Source organism: Limanda limanda, chromosome 2 (genome assembly GCF_963576545.1).
Source record: "Limanda limanda chromosome 2, fLimLim1.1, whole genome shotgun sequence".
Classification (NCBI taxonomy): Eukaryota; Metazoa; Chordata; class Actinopteri; order Pleuronectiformes; family Pleuronectidae; genus Limanda; species Limanda limanda.
The window spans coordinates 4,467,116-4,479,591 of NC_083637.1; the positions used below are offsets into that span (position 1 = coordinate 4,467,116).

Genomic DNA, 12,476 nt, shown 5'->3' on the forward strand with positions numbered 1-12,476 from the left:
AGTCAAGCATAATAATCCCAGTCCACACATCTGGAAAAGCACATCACATGACCATTCGAGCACACTGGGCATGCGTTTCGGAACATCTCCGTTTTGACCAGTTTACGTTACAACACAGTCCTGGTTTCTCCGTTTTTAAGTGATTGAAAACTCCAGAGTGGTAGTGAATCGTTTTTTAAAAGTAGAACGTAGTGTGGATGTAGCCTCGGTGTCCGATCAGTGTGTGAGTTACAGACGTCAATCAAAAGGTTGAGTGCTGCTTCGTTTAAGCTGCAAACAAAAAAGCTGCATCGACTCTGCAGGACTGTGAGTTGTGTGTTTGTTGTGTGTTTGTGTGTGAGGCGACAGCAGGGGCAGCAGACTGGCACAGAGCAACATCAGCAGAGATACATTACACAATATACTGTACATTTATAAGACCACCGTTTTACCAGATCATGGTACGCAATATAGAAAACTCAAAAGAACACAGACGTTATTCGACAGGATCATATAGAGTCAAAACAAAAAAAGAACAAAACTCCTTTTTTCAATGTTACCATGAAAGCATCACTTTCCGCTAACTGGACACAACGGAAACAAAGATAGAACTTTGTGTCTGTAAAATGAAGAGAAGGATTGGATATGGCATCATGAGATGTTCGTCCATATCGGGATCTGAACCCAACCCTCTGCCTGAATCACCACCTGAAGTTAACTGGCCCAACACACTATCACCCACTGTCGACATCGGTACATTTAACCAGAGGCAATTAATAATCGCTTATGGAAATATTCCATCATCGTCCGGTTCATGCCAGAAAGTTGACCCACCCATGCAGCCTTCGCTAACCCATCGTATCTCACTGCAGAAGTTAACACACGAGCGTGGACACCAACACAAAAAACAAAACAGATACACCACACCTCTGAGCGACCACGGAGGTCTAACATTCCATCCACCACAAAGGTTTCCTTCCCCAAACAAATAAATATACTGTAAAGTCCAATATGATGTGCCTTGAAACGCCTGAATCAACTCATAAAACGACCTGTACCCCCGACCGCCCACGGCCGAGTTCTCTCCGTGCGCCCTCACTGTTTGGGGCCGGAGGGGTTGGACCTCTGGGCGGCGTGGCACGGATCCAGGGACTCCTTGGTCGCTCCGCCGTAAACATCCACGTCCAGGTCGGTCCAGGGGGCGATGTTGCCGAGTGCCGGGGAGCTGCACTCGGCCAGGGCAGCCACCTCGATGGGCTTCAGCACCCGATCCCACAGGTTGAACTGGGAAAGCTCCCCGACCAGCGCCTGAGAGGCATCGAACCGCCCGCCCAGCGTGTCCTTCAGGAGGAGGAGGAGGAGGAGGAGGAGGAGGAGGAAGAGGAGGAGATTGACAAAGAGTTAGAATGGTTGGATGTGAAAATGCTAGCATGATTAGCCAAGAGACGGAAGTTTGGTTGGACTAAAATCTCTCTGAAGGGCGCCAAAGTATGTTCCAATAATGCACTTTTCTGGATGTATACATGTACATATACATATACATGTCGTATATTGAAGTGATTATATAAAGTCTAATCCTGAGAGCTACAGGACTTTGCTGTGAAGTAAAGACTGTGTTTGTATTGTCTGGTCCAGTGAGAGTGATACTGCAGCTAAAGCTTTATCCATGAAAAAGAAATATTGTGTTTTGATGATTCCTCTTTTAAAAAACATAAAAGTCCATTCAAAGCATCTTTGCAAAGGGAAAGTCCCGGGATCAGCATCCATCCACTAGACGGATTAATAAAGCACTCTCCCTCTCTCCCTCTCCACCTCTCCCTCTCCCTCTCTCTCTCTCTTTAGAAAATGTCCATTAAATCAAGTGTTGTTGCATCACTGCAGCATCGGCCCACAGCTCTCTGATTAGGAACCTTTATGCTCTTTCAGTGAGAAGCTGAACGGCCTTTGCGTCGTTCTCTTGACACATCGGAGGACGGATAATGTCAGATTTCATAAAGGTTATGTAACGTGGCTGCCTCGCTAATGAAGGGGGGGGGGTCGTTCAGGTTTCTGTTCATGTGCGAAAAGCTGCCGGTGCAGAACTGACAGAGTTTATTCATCCACTGGTTTATTGATCCATTTGATGATTCATCCATTTGATGATTCATCCATTGAACCGTTCATCCATACATTCATGCATCCATCCGTCCATCCATCTATCTGTACATCCATCCATCCGCTGATTCATCCCCCAAATTATACATCCATCCACCCATTATTTCCATGTCCATCATCCATCCATCTTTCTACACGTCCATCCATCAATCAATCTGTTGATTCATCCATTTGATGATTCATCCATTGAACCTTTCATTCATACATTCATTCATCCATCCGTCCATCTATCTGATCATCCATCCATCTTCTGATTCAGCCCCCAAATTGTACATCCATTCACCCATTATTTTCCAGGTCCATCATCCATCCATCCTTCTACACGTCCATCCTTCAATCAATCTGATGATTCATCCACCAAATTATTTTCCAGGTCCATCATCCATCCATCCATATATCTGTACATCCATCCATCTGCTGATTCATCCCCCAAATTATACATCCATCCACCCATTATTTTCCAGGTCCATCATCCATCCATCCCTCTAAACGTTCATCCATCAATCAATCTGATGATTCATCCATTTGATGATTCATCCATTGACCCTTTCATCCAAACATTCATTCATCCATCCGTCCATCTATCTGATCATCCATCCACCTGCTGATTCATCCCCCAAATTGTACATCCATTCACCCATTATTTTCCAGGTCCATCATCCATCCATCCTTCTATACGTCCATCCATCAATCAATCTGATGATTCATCAATTTTATGATTCATCCATTGAACCTTTCATCCATACATTCATTCATCCATCCGTCCATCTATCTGTACATCCATCCGCTGATTCATCCCCCAAATTGTACATCCATCCACCCATTATTTCCAGGTCCATCATCCATCCATCCTTCTATACGTCCATCCATCAATCAATCTGGTGATTCATCCATTGAACCCTTCATCCATACATTCATGATCCATCCGTCCATCCATCTATCTGTACATCCATCCATCCGCTGATTCATCCCCCAAATTGTACATCCCTCCACCCATTATTTTCCAGGTCCATCATCCATCCATCCTTCTATACGTCCATCCATCAATCAATCTGATGATTCATCCATTTGATGATTCATCCATTGAACCTTTCATCCATACATTCATGCATCCATCCGTCCATCCATCTATCTGTACATCCATCCATCCGCTGATTCATCCCCCAAATTGTACATCCATCCACCCATTATTTCCATGTCCATCATCCATCCATCATTCTATACGTCCATCCATCAATCAATCTGATGATTCATCCACCAAAATATTTTCCAGGTCCATCATCCATCCATCCATATATATGTACATCCATCCATCAACTGACTCATCCCCCAAATTGCATATCCATCCTTCCATTATTTTCCATGTTAATCATCCATCCATCATTCTATACGTTCATCCATCAATCAATCTGATGATTCATCCACCAAATTATTTTCCCGGTCCATCATCCATCCATCCATATATCTTTTCATCCACCAATCGGTCCAATGTCCATACTTTCAGAAGTTCGTACATCCATCCGTCCATCCGTCCGTCTCACCTGCTCCTGTCCCAGTATGAGGACCCCTCCTGGTTTGATGGGGTGCCAGGCAGCCAGCCCCTCCCCCCTGCCCTTCATCTTCCCGCCCTGATAGGCCTTCCACACTCCGTCCCTCAGGGTCCAGCTGACACAGATGTGCTGCCACTCGTCCTGCGGTAGGGACAGAGGCAGCTGCGCCACCTACGGGTGAGAGAGAACAGTGGCAGTGGTTACACCCCCTCCCCTGACAGGTGTGTATGTCAGCAGAACTCAGTCCGGCCCCGACCTGCCTCACTCTGCTCTGCCATGGGGCCTATGAGCCTTAAGCTCTATAAAAAGAACACACAGTAACACACAGCTGGCTCGAGCTGCCCTCTCTGTCCCCTTGGTAACATATGTTTGCTGAGGACCCACAACAAAAGTGACAAATTAAAAGATGACACAGGTTCCTCTGGGACTCTTGCATCTTATTTTGGAAGAGAAATGAATGTCCCCATTTGCTGTTATATTTATTCTTCAGTACATCACTGTTATTAAAATGCAGTTTTTGAATTATTTGATGCGTTGCTCAAGAGCACCATCCGTTTTAAATGGTTGGTAAAGCAGAAGGAAATCCATGAATGTCCCCATTTACATCCAATAACTGTAAACAATGTACGGAGAACAGAGTCTTGGGCCGACTCCCCAAACCAAGCCCCTCCCCTTCCCCCCCGAGGCTCATTCATCCCCAGCATAACCCACGGGCTCCGAGATTGGAATCATAAACTAATAACGATTTCCATCCCGGTCTATTTTTGCCTGACTAATTCGAAGGAAGCCTGCAGGGTGCAATATGCTCAATCTCCTCCAACCAGAAGAAGTCATTAATTTCCTCGCACAACAACAAAACACACACACAACACAATAAACCAGCTTGCACACCTTGTCGTTGATGAGCAGCTCCACGGGGTTGTGCACGCCCTGCAGCAGCACCAGCTCGTTGGGCTGCCCCGGCACCGAGTAGGAGAAGGGGGTCCCGATCCCTCCTTCTTTGGCCTTCAGCCACACGCAGGCGGTGAAGGCGTACATCTCGCTGATCTCCTTCCTCACCAGGCCGTACATGTAGTTGGTGCGCATGGGGAAGGAGAGGACGAAGCCATCGGGGAAGGACGGCTCCGTCAGCGCTGAGGGAGACACAGACGGAGGAGAGAGAGAGAGAGAGACAGTCAGTTTCTGGATTCATCCTCAGCCTTTGTGATGTGTTAGTTTCTGTGAAGCTTCCACTGGATTTGGGTTTTTCTCAATTTCCCACGTGTGCTCTTTTTGATGCCAATGGAGGCTCTGAGATTCCCTTTTATAGTGTTTCCCTAATGAAGATCTAAAGATGAAATGCTCTGGTTTATAATTAATTTCCTTACGCAGGTTCAGCCTGTGGCCTTTAATAAACAAACATCTCAGACTCTGTCTTCTCTAAGTTTTAAGATTAAGATTAAGATACATTTATTTGTCCCAAACACATGCACAGACATGCAAGGAGGGAAATGTAACCTCTGCTTTTAACCCATCTGGTGCAGGACACACAGAGCAGTGAGCAGCCATGTACGGCGCCCGGGGAGCAGATGTTGGGGGAGTAAGGTGCCTTGCTCAAGGGCACTAGACAGGGTAGGGAGAATCCTCTTGGATTTTTGGACAGATCAATCCAGGTTCGTCTTTTTGTTGTTTCTCCGTGGAGTCTAACCAGAGACGAACCAGAGACCTTTTCTGCCCATAATCCAAGTTTCTGCCATTTTGTTATTACAAATATCAATGATTACATATTGATCAATTTGTTTTTGGATCGCTGCTGGAGAGATTGTGATTATTCTGATTGATTTGATGTTATTGTTACAGTGAACATCCGGTCCTGATACTTGACCTTTTGTTCCCGCTCAGCTGCACCTGGAGGACGTGAGGACATTTAACATAAAGGAACAAGTAGAGTCTATTCCTGTCTTCATTTTATCAGCATTAATAGAAGCATGTTACTGATCAGTACAGTCAGAAACTTGGATTATGGGCAGAAAAGGTTCGTCTCTGGTTCGACTCCACGGAGAAACAACAAAAAGACGAACCTGGATTGATCTGTCCAAAAATCCAAGAGGATTCTCCCTACCCTGTCTAGTGCCCCTGAGCAAGGCACCTTACTCCCCCAACATCTGCTCCCCGGGCGCCGTACACAGCTGCCCACTGCTCTGTGTGTCCTGCACCAGATGGGTTAAAAGCAGAGGTTAAATTTCCCTCCTTGCATGTCTGTGCATGTGTTTGGGATAAATAAATGTATCTTAATCTTAATCTTAATAGTGGTAAAGATTCTGATGGAAGAGGAGTAACAGACGGAGGAGATAGAGAGAAACAGGGAGTCAGGGAGGGAGGTGCAGAGACGAGGCTGAGAGGAAGTGTTGTCGCTGTGTTAATGGCCCGTTCATACAAGGACACACTGTCATTAGTGCTTGTTCCTACACAAACGCCCCCCCCCCCCCCCCCCCAGAGCGCCTGTTACAGGTAATGATGGACTCTGCTAACTCGAGGCCACAGAGAAGATGCTGCAGCAGGAGGAGGAGGAGGAGGAGATAGGCGGAGAGGTCGGGGGAGTGACGGAGATAAAAAAAAGAAGCGAGAATTGATTTCTCTTTTTATCCGTCTCTCTCCTCTTCTCCCATCGTTAGCTCTCGCCCACAGTTACCTTGACGATAGGAGAAACCCTTCAGAGCCAATGTGACATTTCCCGACTGCATCACCGTCAAGCGCAAACTTTATTAATATATATTTATTATGAGGATGTGCATGTTCCTCGGGGGGGCAGTAATTGATTTTGGTAGCTTTTACTTCCAGTTCATTCATATCTTCCCTTCCCGGCCCCATTTGACATTTCACAACCTTCAGAACTCGTGAATCATCTTGTTAGAATCCACAGCCTCTTCTCTGCAGAGATGACACCGAGCTCATTAACGTGTCAGCTCTCATGTGAGTCACCTCCGGGACGCTGTGGTCTCACATCCTCTCTAAACAGGTCATCCATACATCCCCTCATCCACCTCTCCCCCCCCACTCACTGTGTTCCAGCTCGGTGACCCGGTGGTTGACCGTGTCCAGCCCCTGGTTGATCTTCTCGTGCTGCCCGTGAGTCTCCTTCCTCATGGCCTGACGCTCCTTCTCCAGCATCTTTATCTTCCGCTCCAGCTCGCCCTCCAGGTCCTCCACCCTCCAGGTGCCCTTGCCACGCCCGGGGGAGGACACCTTGGGAGAGGGGGGTTTGAGGGCTGGGGACGCTGGGGAGGCGGGACGGCGGCTGCCTGGGGCGGCGGCTGCAGGTGGGGAGGAAGCACTGCCGGCGGGTGGAGAAGGGGCGTTGATGGTGTTACCACCCGGGCTGCCACCGCTACTGCTGCTGCCAGTGTTACTGCTGCTGCCGGTGTTACTGCTGCTGCCGGTGTTACTGCTGCCGCTGCCAGTTGAACCCAGGGAGGAGTCGGTGAGGTTCAGTGCAGCCGGGCCTATCTCCGCCTGCAAGAGAGGGACAAGAAACACAGGTTAGGGAGGTCTTTAAAGGAGACATATTATGCCCATTTTACCACAAGTTGATATGGTTCCTTGGGGTCTCAATGAAATGTCTGAAACATATTTTGGTCAAAATACCACAAGGATCATTTAAAACAGATCTCCTCAGATTGACCTGTTTTGAGTGCTTATTAACGTGTAGAAGTGGAATTTTCATAATATGTCACCTTTAACATATTAAAGATAAAGAACTCCAGAGCAGAGATGTAAAGAGAGATAATAAAAGAAATGCAGTGAATAGAAAAAACTAAAAACACTTCATGGGAGATATTTGATGAAAGCAGCCTGGTGTTAATATCAACAGGGTTCAGTGGAGATAGATTATATAGAATAGAATAATGAGTTATCTGACTGGACGTAGACTCCTGGTACAGAAAGTGAAGCCAACAAGGAAGACCCTGAATCCTGCATCTTCTTCATCACAGCATGATGCTCATTTTATAAATTATAATTCAATTTAGAGTCAAATAGAAGCTTTTGGTGTAGTTTTATAGTTATATTACAGCTTAGCACTTGTAGTTTCAACGTGTAATTCACAGATGGGACGTGAAAATGTATTTCTCTATGTAACGTCAATGTTTTCTAAAGGCTTGACAGTCATGACACCTTCCTGCTGCGCTCAGGAGCTGAACATGCTCAGCACTACTTTGCTTTTCATTCATATTCTCATAGCTTTCACTCTGGATTCATCCTCAGCCTTTGTGATGTGTTTGTCTCTGTGAAGCTTCCACTGGATTTGTTTTAAACTCAATTTCCCACGTGTGCTCTTTTTGATGCCATTGGAAGCTGTGAGATTCCCTTTTATAAGTGTTTTCCCTAATGAAGATCTAGAGATGAAATGCTCTGCTTATAATTCAGATTCTGCCTGTGGCGTTAAACACACAAACATGTCTGACTCTGTCTTCTGTATAAAGTGTGTGTTGTGTTTTGTTATTGCAAATATCAATGATTACATATTGATCAATTTGCTTTAGTGTCACTGCTGGAGAGATTGTGATTATTCTGATTGATTTGATGTTATTGTTACAGTGAACATCCGGTCCTGATACTTGACCTTTTGTTCCCTCTCAGCTGCAGCTGGAGGACGTTAGGACATTTAATATAAAGGAACAAGTAGAGTCTATTCCTGTCTTCATTTTATCAGCATAACTAGAAGCATGTTACTGATCAGTACAGTCATAGTGGACATGATTCTGACGGAAGAGGAGTAAAAGCAAAGAGGGGGGGTTGTATTCAGAAAAGGTATACGAGACCAACAGTGACAGTATGAGAATGAATCGTTGAAGATGGAAAAGTGCTGCTGTTGAGTGTGAGACGCTCTGAGGGCAATAAACAATAAAAAGACCTGGGCTGAGGCAGCTATATTAAAATAAATATATATATATAGAGTATGGCCTGTGATTAAAGTCTGAGTAATTCTGCAGGAAATAATGCAAGTCAATGCAAATTCTTCCTGCAGAGCAGAGGAGACAACAGCAAGAACAAAAGAAAACGTGTCAGTGTGTGTGTGTGTGTGTGTGTCTGTGTGTTTGCACGCTTGCATCATTTTGTGTTTGGATTTGATTTTGCAATCACAAATAAAGCAGTTTTTTCACTTAAGTTTGCAGAGAAACTTGAAATATGTCCCCGAGGGTTTGTCTCATTTCAATGTGTCTACTTGTGCTTTTATTTCATGCACGGACTCATATGAGCACAGTCCAGCCTCACTCATGCACCCTGACACGCACAACACTCGCACTTCTGCACAAGACACAACCTTCAGGGACCGACAGTGTTCCTTGTCCGACAACATGGGACGTCTGCATGTCAGCATCCAAACACAACCTTCTCTTACTTCACTCTGCACCAGGCACTGTTTATCAAAAGCTCTGCACACAAACAATATAAAGTGCCGGTTTATTGTGTTTGTGGACGGACTCACTACCGTTAAGTAGTAATTAGGAAGTAGCTCAAGAGAACAGCCCATTCCAAACAGGCTCGTTAGCAATAATCACAGAAATTGAAGGTGAAGCAGCAGTAAAAAGAGAGAGAGAGTGGGGGGTGTATAATATCAACAGAGCTGCTGAGGCAGGACGAGATGTGTGGACGTGCAGGATATAAATTCACACTGACAGAGACAACCTTGTAACTGACTGTGTTCAGGGTGGAGGTGATGCATCAGTGTGTGTGTGTGTGTGTCGCATCTATACATCTCACTCTCAGCACACACACACACACACACACACACACACACACACACACCTGACTCGCCTCCATCAACAGCACCACCCTCCTCCTTCCTGTCCAGCCAGCTTCATCTTTTATTTATCCTCCCTCTCTTGCAGCTGGATGCAGAGATGGGAGGAGAGAGGCGGCTGATCGGGAGGGGGGTGGCTCGCTGTGAGTGGGGGGGTGGGTGGGTGAGGGCCAGTGGGGGGGGCAGATTTCCCTTGGGTGCATGCAGGGGAGCGTGTGCATAATAAAAAGTGATGAGGAGTGACTTGTGAGAGGAGAAGTGGAGATAAAAGCTACAAGTCTCCTGTCACATACTGGATGGTTCTAGTCGTCGTGGAAACTGCTTCAATTCTCTGATAGGTTACAAATAAAAGGATTTATTCCAAAATGATAAATACATTATATGAAGAAATAGACACTGTTGTGAAAAGGTCAATATCTCAAATTCACATGAAGATACTTTAAGGAAGGACGGAACTTAACTTCAATCCCGTTTTGACGTGAAACTTAAATCGTTTATAATTTTCCAGAAACACTATGAATTCAAGGATTATCTTCTTCGCTGAATGGATATTTCGCAGTTTGGGATAGATTTTTTCATCTACTATATCTTTAATATCTCTAAGTGGTGGATAGAAGTGACTCTTGCAGTTGGTAGATGTGTAAGGTATTAGGCTGCTAAGCGACGTTTCTCGTTTCTTTACTTTCTCACACGGGGTAGCACAACTCAACTTAGTGGCCTCATTCAACCAAATAGGGCTGTTGATTTTGTTATCTGAATTTTTAAAGCTTTTTTCCCCTTTTTGAATTGTGTTGCATTTATATATATATACATATATATGATGTAATTTTAAGTGCTGGAGTAATTTGGCACTAATTGAGGAAAAAAGGAAAGATCCTTGTTTAAATGTACGGATAAATATGCTTAATTAATGAATTTAAATTGTGCTTTTTAAGCTGTTTTTCCCTTTGTACTGTACTTTTAATAGTTTTAAATATGCATAATGGTGTTAATGTGATGCTGTTTATTTGAATGCCATTTAAAAAAAAAAAAGTCCAACATGGGTTTGTGCAGAAGACGAACCCCGACTGATTTGAATGTGTGAAGACTGCGGTTCTGTCTGTTTTTATGCTAATATGAATAATGTACATTGTATTGATGGTAATGACGAGGAGGTGGAGGATAACTATGACATTGAAATGTATCTGAACTTCTGAAGCATGTTTTGCAAAACCCTTATTGTACAGATTATGTATTCAGGAGAAGAGGGAGATCACAGCTGGATGTAAAGCCTTCACCTCTGACAGCAGCAGAGGGATGAGACTCTTTACTAAACTCAACATTTGAGGCTGATTTTAGTAAAGTAATAGAAATATCTGAAAAGGATTATTTCACTTTCACCAAGTGGTCTTTAACTGGGAGAAGTGGGTGTTCAGGTCTGAATTAGTCCCAGGAACACAATTTTTCATCTACAATATCTTTAATATCTCTAAGTGGTGGAGAGGAAGATGATGTAAAGCCTTCACCTCTGACAGCAAAAGAGGGATGAGAAACTTTACTAAACTTAACATTTGAGGCTGATTTTAGTAAAGTAATAGAAAATATCTGAAAAGGATTATTTCACCAAGAGGTCTTAAACTGGGAGAAGTGGGTGTTCAGGTCTAAATTTGTCCCTGGAACACAATGGCTGAGTCATAATTCTGGTATGAGTCCTCATCTCCTGCTGTCTGGGTTCCTCCGGAGGGACCAGGACTCACCTCCAGCTTCTCGATGCGGTCCTTCAGGTCCATGATGGCCCGGGCCAGCTCCTCCACGGCCCGGGCGGTCTGCAGCTGCGCGGCGGTGGAGGAGCTCACCTCGTCCCCGGCCATGACGCGCCGGGTCCCGCTCCACACGCCGAGGCTCCGCTCCGGGACGGGCCGGTCCTCGTCCTCCTCCTCCAGGCCGCTCTCGCACTCGCTCAGCTTGCCCGTCAGCTCCCGGATGGTCCTCTGGTCCATGAGGATCTGGTCGTTCTGCTGCAGGACCATCTGCCGGAGCTCCTCGGCGGTGGTGCGCAGGAAGCTCCAGTCCTCGTCCCCGGCTCCGGGCAGCGGCTCGTCGGCCTGCTGCTGGTCCCGGTCCCTCCGCAGGTCCTTGGTCCGGCACTCGCCCGCCGGCACCGGGGTGCAGATCAGCCGGCTGAAGCTGAACTGCTTCGCGGACCCTCCTCCTCCGGTGTCCTCGCCGAGGTGGAGCTCGTTCAGGGTGGGCACCTCCAGACCCCCGAGCCCGTTGCCTCCTCCTCCGTAGGACTCGGCCCCGTGGAGGGCTCCCAGCGGCCCGGCGTGGGCCAGCGAGCCGGGCTCCAGGAGCTCCAGGGACTCCAGGGTGCTGTTGTCCCCGGGAGGAGCGACGTGTTTCCGGGGGTAAACACTGGCGACGATGCAGATGACGGCTCCGAGGAAGGCCAGGCTGCCCGCTCCCACCAGCACCACCACGAACTTCATGCTGGGTTAGGAGATCACAGAGAAACACACCGGGTTCCTGAGGGAGGAAGAGGATGGAGATCACACCTTCATCACCATCAGCATCATCATCATCATCTACCTGAGATGTTACACATGAGGAACTTACGCGTTGAAGATGTTCTCCAGATGTTCTGCTGCTCGCTGCGTGTAGCTCCTCCGGTGTGTGAGAGGCTCCGTGCTGTCTGGTCCAGAGCTGCTTCCTCTCTCTCTCTCTCTCTCTCTCTCTCTCTCTCCCTCTCTCTCTCTTCCGTCTCTCTGTTGCTAAGCTGCTCTCCTCCCCGCGTTACCATGGGGACCGCGCGGAGAGGAGGAGCGAGGCTTCAGTCAGAGCAGCAGCAGAGGTGATGGATCAATGTGTGTGTGTGTGTGTGTGTGTGTGTGTTGTGTGTGTGTGTGTGTGTGTGTGTTGTGTGTGTGTGTGTGTGTGTGTGTGTGTGTGTGTGTGTGTGTGTGTGTGTGTGCGTGTGTGTGTGTGTGTGTGTGTGTGTTTGTGTTGGTCTATCTTTAGTTATGAGGGCCACT

General features: G+C 46.6%; 1 protein-coding gene across 1 annotated transcript; it reads right to left on the bottom strand.

Annotated features, from left to right (window-relative positions):
• Positions 1 to 1,074: 1,074 nt before the first annotated feature.
• nptxrb (neuronal pentraxin receptor b) lies at positions 1,075 to 11,933 on the bottom strand. Its single transcript, XM_061095292.1, has 5 exons — positions 11,202 to 11,933; positions 6,725 to 7,175; positions 4,575 to 4,816; positions 3,675 to 3,854; positions 1,075 to 1,320 (listed from the first exon to the last, which is right to left on the bottom strand). The coding sequence occupies exons 1-5, from the start codon at positions 11,931 to 11,933 to the stop codon at positions 1,075 to 1,077; spliced, it is 1,851 nt and encodes a 616-aa protein (XP_060951275.1).
• Positions 11,934 to 12,476: the final 543 nt, after the last annotated feature.

Excerpts from the sequence above, each read along its gene's own strand:
- nptxrb (XM_061095292.1), bottom strand. The coding sequence starts at position 11,933 with ATGAAGTTCGTGGTGGTGCTGGTGGGAGCGGGCAGCCTGGCCTTCCTC. Across the intron at positions 7,176-11,201 it reads ACCGCATCGAGAAGCTGGAG|GCGGAGATAGGCCCGGCTGC; the intron begins GTGAGTCCTGGT and ends CCTCTCTTGCAG. Across the intron at positions 1,321-3,674 it reads TCATACTGGGACAGGAGCAG|GACACGCTGGGCGGGCGGTT; the intron begins GTGAGACGGACG and ends CTCCTCCTGAAG.